The sequence below is a fragment of the Delphinapterus leucas genome, chromosome 4 (genome assembly GCF_059928025.1).
Source record: "Delphinapterus leucas isolate spDelLeu-1000000601 "Yukka" chromosome 4, BTC_Dleu_Yukka2, whole genome shotgun sequence".
Taxonomy (NCBI): domain Eukaryota; kingdom Metazoa; phylum Chordata; class Mammalia; order Artiodactyla; family Monodontidae; genus Delphinapterus; species Delphinapterus leucas.
Window position 1 is genome coordinate 126,100,514 of NC_143132.1, and position 22,145 is coordinate 126,122,658.

The following is a 22,145-nucleotide window of genomic DNA, read 5'->3' on the forward strand; positions in this document are numbered from 1 at the left end:
ACCCTCTTGCTATTATAACAGCTCTCTCCTCACTTATGCAGAAGAGTCAAGCTCATGATCGTTTGTCTTTGACACTATTATGCACCTGTTGCTCTGCAACCCCTGATCTCAGTTCCCACCCAGGCTCCATTGGCATAATTAGGAAAATATGCACTCTCCACACCCAGAGTCTACAGTTTGGAGTTTAGGTCTGAGAGCCATAGAATTTTAGTTTTGGGAGGACCTTAAAGACAAGCTCTCTCAATCTCATTTTTAGACAGGGACCTTGAGACTCAGAAAGAGAAAGTAAATGTACATTGGGTAGGAGTAGGTGTTCTTTCCAAATGCAGGAATTCAAGGGGTAATTTGTGAGAAATGGAAGGAGGCAGAGAAGAGTTTTCGTCACTTCTCTGCTTGATAATATCTATTTACCTCTCTTGAAGGCATTTTTGAGTATCAAAGGGGAGACACACAAGTAGAAGGTGTCATTCCATTTTATAATGGACAAACCCTCTGATGGTTTTGATGACATGAATAATAGCATTAATGGTAACCACCATTTACTGAAATACAATATGCCAGACACTTTACATAAATTATCCCACTTAATCATTCTCCAAAAACCTACGAGGGAGGGAATATTTTTATCTCCCTTTTGCCAGTGAAGCTTACTGAAAGCTTAGTGAGGTTAAGTAACTGGCTCAAGATCACCAAGTTCATTTGCATTGCAGCTGGGATCCGAACAGAGGTTGGTTTGACGTCAGAGTCAAGTTCCCAACCGTTATGTCTACCTCAGAACAGAGTTGTGAATAGCAAGGTCTTGGCGCAAAGGTCTTGCTTCAGAAATTGGAAGCCTAGTTATGGAAAGTCAGCTCCACAGAACAGAATTAGAGAAGATAGTGGGTGACAGCCAACTATATAAATGCCCGGGATATTGAGAATGGATAAAGCAAGACTCCAGGTGTTCTGAGGATGGGATTTCAAGAATACACTGAAAAACCATTTGAAGCAATTCAACAGCTCCGTGGACAGCTGGGAAACAGCTGTGGCTGACAGACCTCTCTGGCTCGCTGCTTTGGGGAACAGAATGGCTCTGCTTAAACGAAAGCAGTTCATTCTCAGCAGTGCTCAAAGACAGACCTGCAGAACAGAAGTTTCGAAAGTCAGTGTCCAGCCCACACTTTCCAATCATGTGTTAAAGAAGATATTGCATATGGGGGAAAACTGGATTCAGAAATTTCTTGGAGAGTGTTTCCTTGGACAAGAGCACCCTCTGGCTCCCTTTAGGGTTTGGCTTGGCTGACTGAGGTCAAAACCATGGGGCAATGAGGCAACTACTGAGTCACACTGAAGGCAGCACTCACTATCAGAGTCACGTAAATGCAGCGTCAGCACTTGCACAACCCGAAAGTGAGCACCTCCTGAAGGGTGAGATGCCTAAGGAGCCAGGAGGGCACCCCAAGTAGCAGCCTGGGTCGAGTCCCCTTGCTCTACAAAGCCTCTCAGAGGCCCCTGGGGTTAGGATTCCTTGAAAAGTGGTTTCCCTCCTTCTAGAGCACAGCCAAGAAAGGACAGGGACTGACCTTTTACCTGGGTACTGTAAAAAAAAAACACATTGTAGTGTTCAATGTATTATTTTGAACTGAAACAAAAACAGCTTTTTATAACAAGTGCTATCAGGTCAGTGAGTGGGCAAAGAAGTCATTGACCACAATGGGAGGACACAAGAGAGGCAGGAGCCGGTCTGATCTTCAAGGAGTTAGCCGTATGGCGCATGACCTTCAAGTTTCATTCGTTTGTTCACTCATTAGGTCAACAGAATTAACTGCCTGCTGCTTGCCAAAGCGACCAAAGGCATCAACAAATATATAGATGAATAACCAATACCAGTGATGACCAAGTTTTATCCAAGGGGACCAATTTAAAGAAAAGTAAAAATGCTTGCAGGCTGTTTTTTGGGAGGTGTTTTTGTTTGTTGTTTGTTTGTTTTTTAATACTGCTTTCACATAAGAAAAAGCATTTACCTGCACCTGAACTTCTGCCTGCTTTTATTATTTTCCAATCCAGAAAGGATTACTGTAGAGGACTAAAATTTCAGAGATGACAAAGCTAGTTCACACTGCAGTATCTGATGTAATATAGCACATCTGGAACTGGTTTCTTTTTCTTTCCTTGCCTGACCTTGTAAACCACTGAACTGCAAAGTGTGGCTTGTCTCTTGAAATTATATCCTATAATGCCAGAGATTTTTCCATTGTAAATAAGATAAGTCACATTTTTTAACACAAACAAAATGTTTCTGGGTAGGTGATGATGCCATTCCTTGAGATTGGTAGTTCAAGGGCAAGAGCAGCCGATTGACAAAGGCTGGCTGGGGGATAGGGAATCTATAGCACATCCATACCCAGTGCCAGGCACACAATGATGCTTAACAAGTATTTATTCCAGTAGAAGAACTCCAGGTGGAGTTGTCTTGGCAGTGGCTAGATACGGGAGTCCGTAGCTGAGGGAGAGGAAGAGATGGGCTGGAGATTGAGATTACTTAGTGTGGATGAGATTGCTCAGGGAGAGTTGGTCGAGTGAGAAGGGAACCGAGGAGGGGTTCCTGGGCAGCGTCTGCTTGAGTTTACACAGGAGAGAGAGAAAAAGGTTTGAGTTTACACAGGAGAGAGAGAAAAAGAGACAAGAGGGGTTGAAGGGAAATTAGGTGAAGCTTGTATCCCCAGCACAAAGGAGAGCACTTGGAAAGACAAGAAGTGTCCACAGTGTCATGTCACATAGAGGGCTCAACAGTCTGGAAGCCCAGGGAGGAAGTTCTGAGAGAAAGGGAGGAGGTGAGGGGTCCTCACATATGGCATCCTGGGCCGTGGGAAGAGACTCCGGGTTCCATGCTGTATCTCCTTATTAAGTTTGGCCAGTTTTTAAGATGGTTTTTACCTTTCTTATTCTAAAAATAGTGCATGCTTATTGTAAAAAAATTATAAAATACAAAACAAAGTTCAAAGAAGAAAAATAAAAATTATCCTGAGAGCTGCTTTATGACTTTTGGCTTGCTCGCTTTAGACTTGGCTTACCCAATTGTGTTAACTTTCCACCCTGGTTTGGAAGTCATCATTCCCACTTCAGCACCAATTCTTCACAGTGTAGGTCATATAAAATAAACACTGGAAAATAAAGTGATCTGATGAGCTATAAAGTAATACATTCTGAGTAAACGAGTGATCTGTTGTGTGTGATGATCGTACCAAGGGTGACTCGCATGGATAATTAATTAGCACAGAGGGCCCCATACGCACAAATATTTTCAAACCCACAGCCTTCTCATCGGTCCAGGTTTTCCCTTGCTAAGCATGAGCTAAAAGATTTGTCTAAGTGACTTCTTTTCTACCCATGGTGGGGTAGGGGCCAGGGGGACTGAAGGGCCGTTCTAGCTACATCCCCACTCAGTAACTCATATATTGAAAAATGAAATGCCTGGAAGTTTAGCCATTTTGTAGTTCCTATGGTGGGAGGGTAGCAGAGTGTATTCGTTTGCTAGGGCTGCTGTAACAAATTACCAGAAATGTTGCAGCTTAAGACAACACAAATTTATTATTTTATAGTTCTATAGGTCAGTAGTCCAGGTTGGCTCAACTGGGGTCTCTACTCCAGGTTTCACAAGGCCAAAATCAAGGTGTTGGCTAGTTGGGCTGTTACAGGGAAGCTCTAGGAAGAATCCTCTCCCAGGGTCATTCTGTTTGTTGGCAGAATCCAGTTCCTTGCAGTTATAGGACTGAGGTTCCTGTTTCCTTGCTGGCTGAAAGCTGGGAATACCTTGGCTTCTAGAGATCTCCCTCTGGCCCTTGTAAGTGAGTCCCTACATCTCAGAGTTAGCAATGGAGAGTTCAATCCTTCGCACCCTTGGAATCTTCCTGGCTCCCTCTTTTTTTCAGTCTCTCTTCTGCCTTGCCTTCAACTGCACCTCTGACCAGGCAAAGAAATTTCTGTGCTTTTAAGAGCCTGTGTGATTAGGTTGGACCCACCTGAATAATCCAACATAATCTGCCCATTTTAAGGGAACCTTAATTACACCTGCAAAGTCCCTTTTGCCGTGTAAGGTTATATATGCACAGGTTCCGGGGGTTAGTGCATGGACATCTTTGGTGGTGGCGGCGGCGGGGGCGGGGGGGCAGGCATTATCCAGGCTACCTCACAGGGTGATGACATGAATGATTGGACACATGGCATGATCCCTCTCCTCCTGTCCCTTTTCCCCTCTCTCTCACAGAGGCCCAGTGTGGACTCTTCTCAATATTACTCTTGTTCACCCTTAGCAGCTTGTCTAAACTGCTTAGAAAGCAGGAATATGCACCCTCTACTTTGAAACCTTTCTGTAATGTCCCTCAGGGTCTTGATCCACAGATTGGGCAATGATGGTATAAGATACCTGCTTGTTTCATATCTTTTTGTAGCAAGAGAAAAATTTATTTGTGAAACCCACTTATCTTATGATCATGACTAACGCTACCATCTTTTTTCCTACAATTGTTACTTTTCATGGGTCACAGTGATATTTTTACCTTCCATTGATGACCCATCCAAGCTTTGTCTGCTTTATGGCTCCACTGAGCTTTTCTCTGAATTTATTTCATGATTTGTAGGCAAACCCTTGCCTACTGTGTTCATTTTTAAAATGGCAAAATGCTTGTCGTAATCCTGATTGGAGAACGCTTGTTGATGACAGGGTGAGTCATCTTCACTCAGATATTGAGCATACTGCAGAGGTTCCCCATTAAACTGCACCATGGCTCATTAAACCCCACTGGTGAGAAAACTGGGCCTTATTTTAAATGTTTATGTTCCGTGCTAATGTTAAGTTTAGAATATTTCTGTTGCAGGTACCTTTGGGAAAAATTTTTAAAGCACCAGCTAAAGTGCCAACAGATATCAGCCCATAAGTTCCCAAATATGGAATCTGGGAAACATCCCCCCGACCCCTGTATTTATTCTCAGGTTTCTCCCTTCCTAATCTTTAAATATCTTTTTTTTCTTAATACCAAACCTTGTGATCTTCTGATTACGTTTTTATATTCTCAGTAACTGCTAAGGACTGTACTCCTGGTTTTAAAGCAAAAGAGGAAGTAGATTCTTCTGGAACAACATTCAGCCATGTTTGAAGTCAAGGAAAGGACGTATGATAGTCAGTGTTTTTATTATTCATATATTGAAGAAATAATCTCTGTCCACAAAGCACTTACATTCCAAAAACAGACTTAAACAAACAGAAACACTCATGACAGAACTGTGATTCCAGAGATGTGCCAGTGGAATTAATATGAAAAGAATAATTTTCCTCATGTGGGAGTTTTAGAAATCCTCTACATATATGCCAGCTGGTTATAGTGTGGCAAAAGATATTAAGATCTAGGGTGGCTTTCTCAACAGGAATCCAAGAGAGTTAAATTCTACAGAAAATGATTTGAGCAACTATTTTCTCATTTCTCTCAAAGATGATGCTTAGCCAGTATCATTCTGAGTGCAGAGGATGTAAATTAATTCATTACATACAACAAATGTCTTTGGACAATGGTTCTCAAACTTTTTGGTGTCACAACCACTTTACAATTCTTCAAAATTAGGAAAGACCTCAAGGAGCTTTTTGTTTATGGGTGTTACATCTACCAATTCTTACCATGTTAGAACTTTAAATTTTTTAACATATTTTCATTGATCTATTTAAAATAGCCATCATAAACCATTTATAAGCTAAATGACATATTTTTATAAAAATAAATTTATTTCCAAAACAGAAAAATTTACTGAGAAGAGTGACATTGTTCTACATCTTTTCAAATCTCCTTAATATGTGGTGTAGTAGAAGACAGCTGGATTCTCACATCTGCTTCTGCATTCAATTGCACTCGCACACATCATATAGCTTCTGGAAAATTCCACTGTACACAGATGACATAATAAGAAGGAAAAACTCAAGTGACATTGTCATATTATTCTGAAAATGGTTTTGACCTTGGGGAATCTTCCTGGATAGGTCTCAGGAACTCCCAAAGGACCCTGGACCATACTTTGAAACCATTGCCTTGGGGCATTAGGGCTTGTTTCTCCCAGGGATCCGTGGTGAAGAGGGCTTCAATAGTGTGCTTGCCTATGGTACTTTCTCCACTACTAACTCGGTACCAAAATAACATATCATATTGATGGCCAAAATAAAATTGCAGCGTTTTAGGGTTAAATCATCCATGATGATTTGTGTACCTTCTGATTTAGAATTACCTCAAAGAAGTAAATCTAGTGGTTAGCTTTCTAGATCTGGCATAGTTTCTCTGACTTATTTCAGAAGGGTTAGGTTTTCTAGTTGTAATTCTAGGATATGATTAGCAAAGCTTGACTGGCCAAACCAGTACATGCACTGATTCTGCTGCCAAGGCTTCACTGAGAAGGTTTAGGCTCAGAATAATTCCAGTATTCGAGCCTGTACTAGGATACCTCAACTTTTTTGGAAGCCTCTCCTTGAAATCTCACTCTGTATAATATTTCAGAAAAGTGGGAAGAGTTACAGGAGAATTTCGTATATAGGAATTACATGAGTAAAAAAAAAAAATCCCACATTTCCCCAATAATCACTTGTGGAAATGCAAAAATGCTACCTTATTTATGAGACTACCAGGGTTCTCCACCTGTCAGGCCTGACATGGTTCAGCTGCACAGGCCAGAGACATTTTTGATTCTCCATGTGTCAGGGACAAGTGTCACACATACTGATTTGCACAGAAAACCACAGAGAGCACTCTCCAGGGAAAGCCAGCATTTTGACAAGGCTCAGTGATGACTTAGAGCAACAGGGGTAGGAACTATTGTGTGATGTTGTCCATAGACCCATATCATTTGAAATTTAAATTCCTTGTAAAACACCAAGAAAATATGGGTCAGAGAGCTGCTAATGGAGATTCTAGGGAAGGGACTGTCACTAAATCACCCTGAAGACTTAAAAGTGACTGAAAGAGCATTAGGAAAGAGGTCAGTTCAAAAGCTAGCAGTAAAAAAAGAAAAAAAGAAAAACATCATTTAAGAGTCAACACATTGAGGTACTGATGGGGTCAGCCAGTCATTATCTGAATTTTTATCTCCAGGTATGGTTATTACACTTGACATGAGAAAATAATAGTTTCAATGCTTTAAAGGGGTTCCCCTCTTTTTCCCCTCTCTTCAACTTCTTTATCCGCTTATTCTGCTCAACCTGTAATTTAGAAATTGAAGAGAAAGCCTCTCTTGGCTTTCTGCTCCATAGGCTTCGCTTTATCACCAGCTTCTCAGAAGTGCCATCCACTCCACTGCCTCATTCATTCCCCCAAGACCCCTCGCTGTTTGATTTCTGAAACTATTTTCTCAGATATCTCCAGTGAGTCAGTGACATTTCTCAACCATCCGCTGCTCTTACCTGGGGGTAGTTATGTGTGTGTGTGTATGTGTGTTTGGACATAAAGTTATGTATGCTTGTATTCCTTACTACCAATTTGGGAGACAAAGCGGATATTTCTCCAGCTAAAAAGTCAAGTAGAAAGGGGATGTGTTGGGGAGGGGTCCTGAGCCCCAAGCGGAGCTTCCAACCCATCACTAAGCGATGGGTGCAACTACAGCATGACAAAGGCAAAGATGACTGAATCCCCTGATAAAATCAGAGGCTTAAGAAATTGGATTGTGTCTTCTCCCCTTCTTATCCACATGGGGTCTAGAATGTTCTCCTCATACTGTCACAAGAAGGCTCATCTAACTATGCATTGCTTTTCAGCCCAGCCTCGGACCTAGGTTGTCCTTACAAACCCAGCAACACGTGTGGGCAGAGCTTGTGTGAGCATGTCCACAGCTGTTCCAAGACATTCTCTCCTGGGAAGGTGACACAGAGTCTTGGACATTGTGTGTGAGATTGAGCCCTGCCAACGAGCTAATTAAATGTGTTTTTTAAAAGCTCTAAGCTTAGCAGCGAAAGTGGGCGGCTAATTTCCTGACTCACCTATTCAACTCATTTGTGGTCCCAGCAAATACTTACTCTTGTAGGACACACTGCCTGGCTCTGTTTGCAAGCCGTTCCATTTCTTCACAGGGTAAATAGGAATGCACAGAGTAATAGCTTTCTCTCTTGTGTGGGATAACGTTTATGAAGTGGAGTTCAGTTCTTTGTGCAAAAGGAATTGTGGGGGCTTGCCTGGTGGCGCAGTGGTTGAGAGTCTGCCTGCCGATGCAGGGGACACTGGTTCGTGCCCTGGTCCGGGCAGATCCCACATGCCGTGGAGCGGCTGGGCCCGTGAGCCATGGCCACTGAGCCTGCACGTCCGGAGCCTGTGCTCCACAACGGGAGAGGCCACAACAGTGAGAGGCCCACATACCACAAAAAAAAAAAAAAAAAAAAAAAAAAAGGAATTGTGGGAATGTCAGAACAGTTTTGAACAAAACTGGATATTCAATTAAGAGCCTTTCCCTTCTAAGGCCCAGAGCTCTCACTGGAAAGGTGCAGAGCCCATCCCAGCCCAGGGTGGACTTTGTAACTGGGGATGTGGGGAAAGAAACCCTGGGCCTTACATCCCTATTTGTGAGCCTAGGAAACCTGTGTGTCTGGGAGTGCAGACAAGCTGCAAGTCATCTTCAAAGCTTGGAAAATCAACAATCACAATAAAACAACAGCCAATATTCAATAGAGCTTCCATGATAGAATTTTCTAATTTAAAAATTACTTTTATTCCACAAAATCCTAGCAAAAGGAAAATGTTGCTAATTAAAACCCCCAATGGAAGTCTCTTTGTTTTGATTAGATGCAGGGTCTTGACTATCCTAGCAGTAGACAGAGGTTACTTAGCAGAGGTAATTGTTAGCCCCTCCTACGACCGCCTGCAAAGGCTGAGGGTGGTGGCAAATGTGAACAGCTACATGCTAGTAGAGAGGACATCTCTGCCATTCTGCCTATCGTGATTAAGGATCTACTCAGCTAGAATAATGAAATTGACTCTATGCCTAGTAAAATGGGAGCAGGCTAATTGTCATGCCAATTCATGACATTTTATATCTGTTGTCCCTTTACCTCAGAGCTAGTTGTTGAATTCAATTCTCCTTTCCCTAGGATAATTTTTAGTAAATAAAACTCTATGCATGATGAATATGGTTTTCAGCCAACTTGTTCATGCTTAGGGTCAGGTTTGGCAAATATCCCACGCGTATGTTTCATGCTTCTTTTTCTCCACATACCCCTTAGCGGTAAATGTTCCCCAAGGATCTCTCATGAACTCTCTTCTCTTTCTATGTACTTTGCCCAGGCAATCTCAGCCACTCCTGTGGCTTTATGTTCCATCTACATGCTTATAACACTTAAAATCTTTCTTCTGCTTTAACTCTGTCCAACTCAGCTTACAGCCTTTTATTTCCAGCTTTCTTACGAAATCTCCATTGGAAATTCTACCTGGCTATTTAAGTCAACATGTCAAAAACCAAACTTACAAAATGCCCCTGTCTACAAACTAATTTATCTTATGCAGCCCATCTACCAACTAACTGCCCAGGGTTGAAACCAAGATGACTCCTTGCTGTCTCTCAAGCACCGAGACCCACCAATTCTCCATCCCAAATATCTTGTGGGTATTGTCACCTCTGCTCTATCCTCCTTGACATTATCTTTTATTCATTCACTCACTAAAGGCTTACTATATTCTAGCACCGTGCTAAGGGCTAGTGACATAGAGGGAAGATGAGAACCAACGAGTAAGTAAAATACAAAGCACGTTGGTCACTGACCTATCAGAACCCAGGGTGGTGGATGTTCAGGGCAGAGCAGGATGTGTAAGAATTTAGGAGACTGAATCTAGGACTCTTCCTGTCTTGGTACAACTCATCTCTTGCCAGAACATTTGGGAAAGCTTCTAGCCACACGTCCATTCTGCCCTCTGCCCTGCTGCCTGAACTTAATTTCAAAAGTTTAAAGCAGATTGTGTCATGGTCTGACTAAAACCCTTCCATTATAGCAGGACAAGTGCCAAACTTCTTGATTCTACTTACAAAACAGTCCAGCTCAGCTTTTCCTCCCCCCAGCACTCTTTTATACAACACAGTTACTAACCTCACGGCCCATGAAATAGGAAAAGAAAGAGCAGAAATGAAAATGCCCACTCTGCCTTAAAAATTTACCATCAGTGTCATTTTCAACCACCTTCTTTTCCCCTTTGGCAATCAACTCAATGGATCATTTTCCTAATGATTGCTGTTCACACTTTGCATGACTGCTTCAAGTATCAAGACACTGAATAGTTTTGATGACCACAGCCAATCAGTGTGTGATTATTTACTGCCCTGGTGTACTCCCAAAGGCTCCATACAGATATGAGGTATATAGTAGCCATGCAGCAGGCTGCCGAAAATGAATCCTTAGGTCTTGCTTTTAGGAACATTGAGTCCATCTTTATAGATGAGTGTGATCTCGAGAGAATGAGAGCCAGGTGCCGACTACCTCTCCCTTCACAGGAATAAGTCGCTGCAACAACATCATTCATTCATTCACTTAGTCGTTCATGCATCAAACAGGAGTGACCCAGGTCTTTGCTGAGGGATCAGGGGTGTGGAGGGGAAATTTGAAAGGCTTTTAAAGATTGAATAAAGGTTTTTTCTTTTGTTTTGGTTTGGTTTTTGGGGGAGCAAGAAGTGTGTGTGTGTGTGTGTGTGTGTGCATGTGTGTGTGTCTGTGTGTGTCTGTGTTTATGTATTTAAAGAAGGAGGGGAACAGTAGCACTTGGATGGGAAACAAATAGCTGCTCTGGTAAAGTGAATCAAAATGCCAAGGTAATTAAAAAATGACACGAGTTTGGGAAATTACGGCAAGTTCCTTGTGGCTTGAGGGAGGCAGCAAAGGGTGGTTAGGGGGTGGGAGTGGTGCAGAAAGAGATACTGGAAGGTAAAGAGCATGAAGATTATAGAAGACTCGTACCAAGGAGCTCAGACTTTCTCTTGTAAGCAGGGAGGAGCGAGCCCAGAGAAATCTCTAAGCAGGGAAGTGAACAGTCAGATCGTTTTTTGATTAAAGTTTCGGTGCGTGTATAGTGATGGATTTGAGAAGATGAACATTTAATGAGTGCTTTATACAGGTGACCACAACCAAGGACAAGTCCCTGGCTACGTCCCAGCTAACTCTGCGTATCTGTGTGTCTTCCCTAGTGACGGTGTTGGCCATTTTCCATGAACTGCATGTCGACCCCGACCTGTACACACTCTTGTTTGGGGAGAGTGTGTTGAATGATGCAGTTGCCATAGTCCTTACATAGTAAGTACCAGAACTTGGCCTGTGCTTCTTTGACCATGTAAAATATGCTTCTACTTGGTGATAATTCCTAGTGGCTTTAATAGTATCTTTTCTTTTATGTCATAGAGATACAGTCAATTTCTAACTTTTAAGAAATTATTATCACAGAAGAGCTCCAAGAGTAGGAACATTTCATTAGCCACTTAATTTCTAACACCATTAATAAGCTTCATGTTTCCAGCTTATTACAAGATACTACTCAAAGGGTAACATTTTTGTTCTCGGTGTATGTATTTAGCTGATTCACTTAGGCTTCCTAAAATGCCCATAAATAAGCTTTCTTCATTTCAAATCAATATCATTTAATTTTTTTCCTTAAGTCACTTTCCAGATAATAGACTAATAGAAACCGTTGTATTTATACTAATTTTGGCAAATTGGAGATAGAAGTTGAGAGCCAGAATATTCTTTATTTATCAGTGCAAATGTAACACGTTATAGAAGCACACACATTTTAAAATCATCACGTGACAAGTCAAAATGATGGAGTTTCGTCTGCTAAGAGTTAATGTAATTTTCCCTTCATCTTTTCCCCTTTAGATGCTTACCATTTATATTTAATAAATGACACTTTGGTGGCTTTCACTATGTCAGAGGTCTCTTCTTGGTTTTAGATTAAGACCAACATTTTGGGCAACAGTCAGATACCCTAGAGGGAGGTAGCTATCTAATAATTAAATGTGACAACAAGATTCAATTCAGTGTTTTAATTACTTCAAATGCATTTGAAAATGTATTGCAAAGTAACAAAGGATTTTTAAAAGTCAGATCGCCCAGAGGGGAGTAGGAAACAACAGGGCAGCACTATTCTTTTTTTCTGCCAGCTGACATTTCTTAAGGCTGCCACCCTAGAGTTACCACTGAATTCAGCAACTTTCAAGAAAGAGTCTCCAAAAAAACTTATATTTTACCTGGCTACTGAGAAGTGCCTCTCCTGCATTAAAGGAAAATACCAGTGAGTGCAAATTAAGAGCAAAAGCCATGGCAGATTCACAAATGCCAAAGGATGCTTTTAAAGAAACACCAAGAACAATTAATTAAAACATCAGGGATCTTTGTCCAAGATATACTAGTATTAAAGGAACATTTGGAGGAAAACTTTTTAAAAATCTGCTGAGTCCCTCATCTTCACTTCCTGAGCTGCCATGTTGTAAAAAGGCCAAGCAAAGCAAAACGACTAAAGCACAAATGAGCCTTGGGAAAGAATCATGCAGCTACAGCCAAGGAAAGGTTTGGCCTTTCTACTTTCAGCACTACCATGCACAGTAGTTTTCCATTCAAAATGCAGACTCCAAGGATGAATGTTGACACTGTTGAGCACAAGCCTGGGAGGCATTTGAAACAGTCCATTTAAGATCTCCCCAGGTCAATATGTGGTTATTACTGGTAGCGCCTTTTCTACTCCCCTATCCGTGCGTTGCATGTCTTAATAAAATGTGTTTCCCACCATGGCAAGATCCTTTCCTTTCTAGGCACCAGACACTTGCCAGTCTAGCTGAAATCTTGTGCTTCCCAGCTTTGGCATTTCAGGCATTGTGCAGAGTGACCCCAGTGAGTTTCAACTTTAAAATAAAGATAATTCTAAATTAGGAATACTTGACACGGAAGCTTCCACACATTCAAACCTGCAAGCTCGTTCTTCCACCTGGTGCATTTGGACTCCACCAGCCTCTTCCAGGAGCTCTATTAGCGTTAATGTACAGCTGTCCCTCTGTATCCACAGGGAATGGGTTCCAGGCCCCCTGTGGATACCAAAATCCACAGGTGCTCAAGTCCCTTATATGAAATGGCATATAGTACAGTCAGCCCTCTCTATCCGTGGGCCCCATGTCTGCTGAGTCAACTAACTGAACCTCGGATTGTTCGATGAGGAACCCGCGAATACGGAGGGCCTCCTGTAACTAGGTTACCCTGGGTCTAGACTCTCGTCCCCCTGTGCCGTCTGTTGACCACTTCTTCTTTCACCTTACACAATCCTCCATGTGTTTTACTCTTCACTTTTCTCACTTGCTTCTTAAGCTTAGTTTGCAGCACGTATGACAATCTCTTTTTTTTTTTAACATCTTTATTGGAGTATAATTGTTTTACATTGTTGTGTTAGCTCTGCTGTATAACAAAGTGAATCAGCTATAGGTATGCATATATCTCCTCCCTCTAATGTCTCCCTCCCACCCTCCCTATCCCACCCCTCTAGGTGGTCACCAAGCACCGAGCTGATCTCCCTGTGCGATGCGACAGTCTCTTTTTATACATCTACTTACACACACATTCCCTCTCCTTTAATGCTGCATCCCCAACTATCTTCTTGTTCCCATGGAAGAACCCTATTTAACAGTTTTCCATGACTTTCAGACCAGGAGTTCAAACATTTGTCTCTCCATTTTTCTCTTCCTTCACTCTAACTTCACATAGTAGCCAGACACATCTCTCTGGCTTGTAGCCTCATGCCTTTCTTCACAGGCGCAAAGCTCTCTTCCCAGGTCCTGCTTCTGCCCCATCAAGTCTTTCACCATGTACCTCAGTCTCCTCCTCTGGGAACCACTAGCTCACATGCTAAAGTCCCTCCTCCACCTCCGTATGTGCCTCCATCGATTCCTTGCTAGGGCTCAGCCATGAAATCTTGGGTTTACACGTATATTTGCTTTTCTAGATAGTAACTTTCTGAAGATGGAGACTTTGCACTTGAAACGTATATTAAAAGAGACAATGAAAACCTCCTTTGTATTTTCCCTTTCTCAGTTCCATCTTCGTGTGGTTTTGAAGTTCAAGAATAGAGGTAGAGCTTTTATTGTACCATGGAAAGGAAAAGACACATTTTGATGTGAAATCAAGTACAGTAAATGACCTAGATCATCAACCACTATGGCCTTGGCAGTGACTCCAGAGCCTCTTTGGAATAGCCACACACTTTCATTTGTCTTTCCATCTTCTACAAGCAAATCTCCTTGCTTAAGAACCATCCTCTTAGTATTTAAAAAAGTTTTATTGTTAGTTTTTTGACAGTAATGTGCTCTAGTATTCCTCATTCAAATACAAAGTGATTTAGCCACATTTTAGATTAAATCAGCTTTTCTGTGCTAATCTAAGAAGCGAACTAATTATAATACTTTTTCTTAGGTTAAATGTGCTCTGAATTTCAGACAACTAATTTATAATTGAATTTGATGACCATAACTCTTGTACACAGCGGCATGTGGTGGGTGGTGTCCCTAAGGCTTAAAATGATCCAGAATTATCTTAAGATAAAAGTAACTTCATTTAACAAAAAAGTTTTGAAATTAGCTTTTCTCTGATCCATGCTATTATTTCAAGTATATAGGGAATGTCATACCCAAATATGTATGTGTATTGGTTCATGAATGAATTCCATGTGATGGATTTGCACTTCTAAAGATTGTGTAATAGACTGTGAAGTAAGGCAAAAGATATAATGAAGACATCTTGAAAGGTGTGTGTTTTTGAATCCTGAACAAAGACATTACTTTCAGAGGCACCATGGTAGGGTAGAAAGAGCCCTAGGTTTAAGTCAAAAGTGGTGGTGTCAGGATTGTCACGAATTAACTGTACAATTATTACAGTTGACATGAAATCAACCCAAACTGGAGTAAACACAAGGGGAGTCTGTGTTGGCTGATGTAACTGAACAGCAGGAGTAGAAATGGCTCAGGAAAGGATCCAGTGAAATGAGCTGAACTCTCACCTCGCTCAGCTTCTTCAGGGTTATCTCCCTCACCCGGTCACTAGATAGTTGCCAGCGAGTCCCAGGGCTGCATCTTTCTTCAGGAGGTTAGAGCAAGAATCTTTGTCCCATTATTCCCAACATAAATCTTAGTACACCTTATAGATTCTGACGCTATTCCAGACCCACTTGTGGCCAGGGAAATGTGCTTCATTTACTGTCTCAGGTCTAAGTCACATTGTTCATAAATTCAGGGCAGTAATTGGTTTTACTTGGAAGCACATGAGCTGAGACTGGAGAAAGATGGGATTCTTGCTCAGAGTAATACTGCCACAGAAAAGGAAAAGTGGATGCTGGTCAGAACCAAAACAAAACAGAACAGAACCTAAAAGCCCACGACAGCGACTTCAAATGGCCGTAAACTCTTCATGCTTGTTTCCTTACCTATAATATGTAAGAATAGTTGTTCTGTATACATTACAAAATTATTCTGGGCAATAAATAAAGCAATATATTTGGAAAGGCTCTATAATCTACATAATCTATGCTTATAAATATATATACTTATTATAATTTATATAGTCACGTATATCAATATCTTTCATTGTACTTACACAGATCTCTCTGGTTTCATTGTTATGACTAAAGATAGACCTGCTTCTAGTGAAGCATTCCTTCATAAATATGGCATTTTATGATCCAAGGAATAGAGAGAATAACCATTTTTACATGTGATTTCCCCCATTAAGAATGAACCACTTAGTTAAGGTACACTGTCTAAAGAACTAGAGGTTGAAGTATATTACTTAAAGTTATATAGGTACTCACAACCAAAATTGATATTACTTGTGGAAGTTAATTGGAGGAGGAGAGAGAGAAAGGCAGGGCTAAGTTACCTAAAATGTCACATCTCTCACAGTAAGAAATCAATATATATGTGTGGAGTTGATAAATCAAGAAATGGAAGTATATACATATTATTTAGAGTCATGGGGCAGCCATCGGAAGAAATAAAACCATAAATGTTACTAGTTGGTTGAGTAAATTATAATATATTAAGATCATGAAATCCTATGCAGACATTTGAAAAATGATAGAAAAGGAGTGTTGATGTTAAAAGATATTCACAATATATTTTTTAAGAAAACAGGAAAAATTTTAAATGGTGTATACTCTAAGATCTATTTTGGTTAAAAAAAAATCACAGCCAAATTCATGTGTGTGTATGCATGTGGGTGTATAATTAGAACACATTATCATTTATATACAAAATCAGAGTGTTAGGTGGGATCACAGGTGATTTTTATTTTCTTCTGTTTACTTGTATATATGTATTGGAAATAGATTAAACTACTTATGATCGACTCTGGTCCAAAGAATCCCCCATTAACATACTTGATAATTGGCAATCTTCATTTAAATGCAGATTCTACAGAGGTTTAAGTTTGAAATTTTTTTCTACCCATGAAAGATGAGAAAGAGGATGATGATTTGTTCTCAGCCATTTATCTGCGAAACTGAAATATTGCCAGTATTGTACTGAAACATCTTCTTGTAAAATAGTTCCACAGTATACAAATGCCTCCAGATTTTCTTAGAGATAAAATAAGAACCTCATTAAACAGCTGGCTCTTGGATGATAATAAACACGTACTAGGTGCCTTTATTTTCTGTTAAGCAAATGCTTACAAGGAAATTTAATATAGATTATTGAAAGAGATGGAGAAATGGACACCATTTTCTCATTTTAAATAAGAGTGTTGTGCTGCTTAGAGGCTCTTACTAGAAAATGTCATTTCAAGTGTGATACTGGTGAATGCTTGGCACTTAAGAGTGAGTGACATTTTGAAAGACCGCATTTCTTATAGTCCATGCATCTTAAGGGAAATTTAACATGGAAATTAATGGGATGGCTGTGAGACTCCAAGTACCATGTGACTAACAGGAACCTTGAGATGTCATCCAGCCATTTGACAAAAATGTACTGAGGACCTGTATGTGCCAGACTCTATGCTGAGCGTTGGTAATGTAGATGGATGGGCACAGTCACTCATCCCTACTCTCAACAGCTCCTCACCGAAACGAGGCAAACGATAGCTAAAGCAGGATTTAATATGTGCAACAAAAACTTGCTCTATAAATTATCCCAGAAAATAGCTATGTAGGGATTGGTTCTAAACATATTTCGTTAAGGAAATCTATTATTTCTCTTGGTACCATCATCTCTAAGTAGATTACAAGCTCCTTGAACGAAAGACATACTTTTCTCCATCCACCATGACATGCAGCTAATTATCTGGAAGTTTCTCAACCTTTCAAACACAGGTGGGGACATTTTACTAATCCTCTCATTAAAATACATTCCAGAGGATGGATGTTTAATATTCTTCATACTGCTTCTTCTAAATATATGAAACGCCTTATTAGTTATCCTCACTAGCACTACTTCTCCCATTTTACCCATAGCTGTAAACATAGAGGTGATAAGGAGATGTCTCCTTTTGATGAGAATGAACCAAAACTGTTATTACCACCGGAAAGTATAATATTTCTCATGAATCTGCTCAACTTAAAAACAAATTTCTTATATCTTGACACATCTTTCTGAGGGTAAGTCACTTTGATATTTGCCTTGGAAACTGAAAATCAGCATAAAATACATTTATTTTGATGCCTGTCTAGATACTGCTGGGATACATAATTAGAAAAAAAAAAAAGAATTATGGTCCTTTCTGCTTAAGGACTCCTTGCCCTAACAGTCAATCCATGCCAACTTCATTTTTTGGACACCAGGTGGCACCACCTAGCAGGAATGGGACAGCGTCCTGGCATCTTTAAGAAGCTACTGGGAGGCAAAGCTCAGCTGACCTCCTGCATAGCTCAGAAAGCCCAGTGTTTGCTGCCCACACCCCTGCCTGCTGCTGCGGCCTTGTTTGCTTTTCCTTGTTCCTGATCCCTGGTTCCTGTTTCCTGGCTATGACTCTGGCATCTCCCCTACCCTATCTTTTCATGTCCCTGTTCAGATTACTGGGAATTGACATTGACTTTATCCTGTGACTCCAATCCCTTGCCTCTCAGATTAGATCTGACGTTTACTCACTGCTTCTCGGGAACTTCATTTCAAACCACACACTACAGACTGAACTGCCAAAAATAAATAAATAAAAGAAATCCATATTGGTACTTCCCTGGTGGCGCAGTGGTTAAAAATCCGCCTGCCAATGCAGGGGACACGGGTTCGAGCCCTGGTCGGGGAAGATCCCACATGCTACGGAGCAACTAAGCCCATGCACCACAACTACTGAGCCTGCGCTCTAGAGCCCGCGAGCCACAACTACTGAAGCCCGCATGCCTAGAGCCCGTGCTCCACAACAGGGAAGCCACCGCAATGAGAAGCCCGTGCACCGCAATGAAGAGTAGCCCCCGCTCGCCACAACTAGGGAAAAGCCTGTGCGCAGCAATGAAGACCCAACGCAGCCAAAAAATAAATAAATAATAAATAAATAAATTAAAATTTTTAAAAAAAGAATAAAAAAGAAATCCATATTGATGGTTTCTTATCTCAATTCCATTTATACTTTAATTTATTGGTGTATAAGTCAGATGTAAGTGCCAGAAACCCAATTCAAGTTAGCTTAAGCAAAAGGAATTCACTGGCCTATTTAACACGAGTTGGGCTGACTCTGGGCATGCCAGGATTTAGGGATTCAAATGTGGTTGTCTACTCTTTCTTTTTCTTTCTTGGCTCTGATTCCCTCTGAGTGCTAGTGTCATTCTTTCCTAGTACAGACAGATGACTGCACAGATAGATGACTACGAAGTAGGAGAGAGTGACCTATGGCACCTCCAGGCTTATATTGTTCTAGTTCAAAATAACACTTAATTCTCCCAATATTTGCATATCAGCCATAGATATGATACAAGCAGAGCCAATATCTTCCTATTGGCTCTGCTTGTATCAGAAGATCACCTCTAGGCCAATCACATAGTACTCTATGGAAATTAAACATGGTGATCGGCCAGATCTGAATGATATCCCCATCCTTGTGGCCAGTGGCATGGAATCTTTTATTAGAAGAAAGTGATTGGAAGTCAAGTTTAATCCCAGAACAACAACTACCATATTTCACAATAATGGAATGTTCAGAACATAATGAATTGAAATGAAGCACATAGGCCCTATGCATTTACAAACTTTAAAAAATGCTTTATCTATCTATTTTTGTTTTATTTCCATTTCTCTAGGACATGTATACACTACCAAATGTAAAATCGATAGCTAGTGGGAAGCAGCCACATAGCATAGGGAGATCAGCTCGGTGCTTTGTGACCACCTAGAGGGGTGGGATAGGGAGGGTGGGAGGGAGACGCAATAGGGAGGAGATATGGGGATATATGTATATGTATAGCTGATTCACTTTGTTATACAGCAGAAACTAACACACCATTGTAGAACAATTATACTCCAATAAAGATGTTAAAAAAAAAGTTTTATCTAAAAAGGCAAAAAATCTTTGCTAAATGTAGAACTGATTTGAAGGAGAGAAAAGGAAATTCCCCAGGTATACAAGGCAAGAGTGGGAAGATACCACTGTCAGTAGCCACATGATTTTGTATAGGATATAAACTCAGAGGTTTTGGAGCTGGAGTCCCACTTCCATGTGGAAATCAGAGCGCTTTCTCTTGTAGGCTCACTCATGATGATAAACTTGAGCAAAGCTCTTTGAATAAAGCCTGGATTCTCAAAGTGGTCCCTCCGTCACAGACTCTGTCCGTCAGCCTTAAAAAATGTTGAGGAAACTTGTCATTTATCTGGATTTTGCATCAGAATCCCTGGCCTGGGAAGTTGTGTGTAGGAAATACAAGCCAATGAATTAAGATTAAAAGATTTTAGGACAATTGAAACATCTGCCCCAGCATTATTTCCCTTTCCTTATTTCTAAATATGCTAAACTTCTCTGAAGTGATGCTATCTCAACCCAGACACATGGAAATCCCACAGAAAAGAAAACAACCCTTCCTGAAAGTAAATTCACAATAAAAATTTATAAGCCACAAAAGGAAATAACTCCACTATGAAGAAAAGTCAGAAGATAAAAGTAAATCAGAAGAACAAGCACCCTAAGGAACTAAACAAAAATTATAAACTCTTGAGATATATTATAAAATAAGCATATTAAAATGACTAAAGAGATAAATGGAGGAACAGAAAACAAGTTAGGAAAGAATAATGCAGATATCGACATTAGAAACTAAACGGATGAGATAAATGTCCTATTAAATGCAGCTGGTTAACCAGAAGTAAAGTTTGCAAATGACCCAGAATGCAGAGCAGAATTAATCTGTGGCAATATTTGAAGAGATAATGGATGATAATTTTCCAGAGTTGAAGAGAAAAACTGAAACATCATATTATGTCCAGAGCTGGAAAAATTAAAACTAACCCACAGCCAAATATATTATAATGAAATATGAGATCATCAAAGACAGAGTGGAAATCTTAAAATTAACCAGAGAGGAAAGATGAATTACTTACAGTGGAAAACAATTTGGACAGTAGAATAATATGTACAAAGTTATGAGGGAAAATAACCTACAAACCAGGTTCTAAATTCAACTAAAATGCTATTCAAGGGAAAGAATGAAATAAAGACATTTTCAGGTAAATAGAGTTTACCACTCATAGATAATCAATTATAGAAATAAGAAACTGAACTCACAAAGACTTGGGCGACAAGGAGTGGTGAGCAAAGATATTGGTGAAACTATCATAAATCTAATAAGCAATGACTGTGATGACAATAATGACGATTAATCGGGAGGGGTAAATTATGGAAGAAACAAGCACTATATTATCCACTACAATATTCAGAGATAGTGAACATTGAATGATAGTGAACTGAGAGATGATGGATGGTATGCAGAGGAAGTGGAGATACGGCAAAAGAGCTGTTTTAAAGCAATCCAATTTTCACTCAAGTAGCCGTATTTATCGAAATGTTTCTCAAAATGGTGCAAGAGTCTGACAACAAATAATCTTTTTCAGTTTGGTTTAGAAATGCTGCAATCAATTTATACTTGCTCTGAAACTTTAGATAGTCTTTAATAATTTCAAACTATACGAGGTATTTCTATACATTAGGAAGCTGGTAAAGTATCTTCCCTGGGATCCCTCCACTTTTCTGTTGAAGATTATAAGCTGTATCCTTTGTACCTCTAGTATCTCAAGTGTGGGACTCGTCGTGTTCTCTCTGGAGGCTGTCCTTCATCTTTCTCATTGTCTTCCTACTTTTGCTTACTCTCTGTTCTGATTTCTTCATGTTCTCTTACTGTCAGATTTATGATCCACACTAGAAATTCATCTATTCAGTTCTTGCCAATTCCTGAGAAGAGGTTACTTCCATGGGTGGAAAGCAGGGGACGTTTTCCACCACACCAGTTCTTGATATGCTGTGTGATGGAGATTCTTTTAAAAATTGTTCTTTATGTGCACAAATGACTGTGAGCTAATGTTTTAGGCAAAAAGCCAGTCTTGAGAGAGAGTTGAAAGAGGTAGTTCTGTCTTTTGATGTACATTGTCACCAAGTCATAGTAGTGCCTTATTTATTTTAGCCCCTGTTTGAAATTTTGGCTCTCTCTCTACACGGAAGAACCTGGTGATGTTCTCTTGTTTAGGCCTGGCATGACCAGCCATGTACTAAGAGAATGATTTGCACTAAGCCAAGTATGCATGAGGCAGAGGTGGACACCAGGGTGCTGATATAATAAACACCAAGAAGTTACTGACCCATGGACCAGACTATCCATGCTAGCATGATCAGCTCATTTTCTTTCTATAGTCAAGCTACTTAGGAAGCTGAACCATAAACAGCATCCACTTTATTAATTCACCACAGGAAATTACTGTCACCGGGATTTCAAGTACCCCAAAGATCACATGATAAAAGCAGTATTTCCTGTGGGCTGACCTGCATATAAAGACAAATAATATCCAAAGGGTTGTATGCTCAGCATGGGGACAGAAGAAGGGTAGATTGATGAATCAGATGTTTATCTGCATCTTTCACACAAAAGGTATTTTTTTCCCAACGGAACTTGGAATTTTGAAGTGGTAGGCAATGGCAACCACTCCCCAAATCCATACCAACGTTTAAA

The 22,145-nt window shown here is 40.4% G+C and overlaps 1 protein-coding gene across 1 annotated transcript in view; it reads left to right on the forward strand.

Moving 5' to 3' along the window:
* SLC9A9 (solute carrier family 9 member A9) overlaps nucleotides 1-22,145 on the forward strand; it is a 558,734-nt gene that overhangs the window by 190,989 nt on the left and 345,600 nt on the right. The window contains exon 6 of the mRNA XM_022582689.3: nucleotides 11,167-11,272. Within this exon, the coding sequence (XP_022438397.1) occupies nucleotides 11,167-11,272 (106 nt within the window). The remainder of the gene's footprint in view (nucleotides 1-11,166; nucleotides 11,273-22,145) is intronic.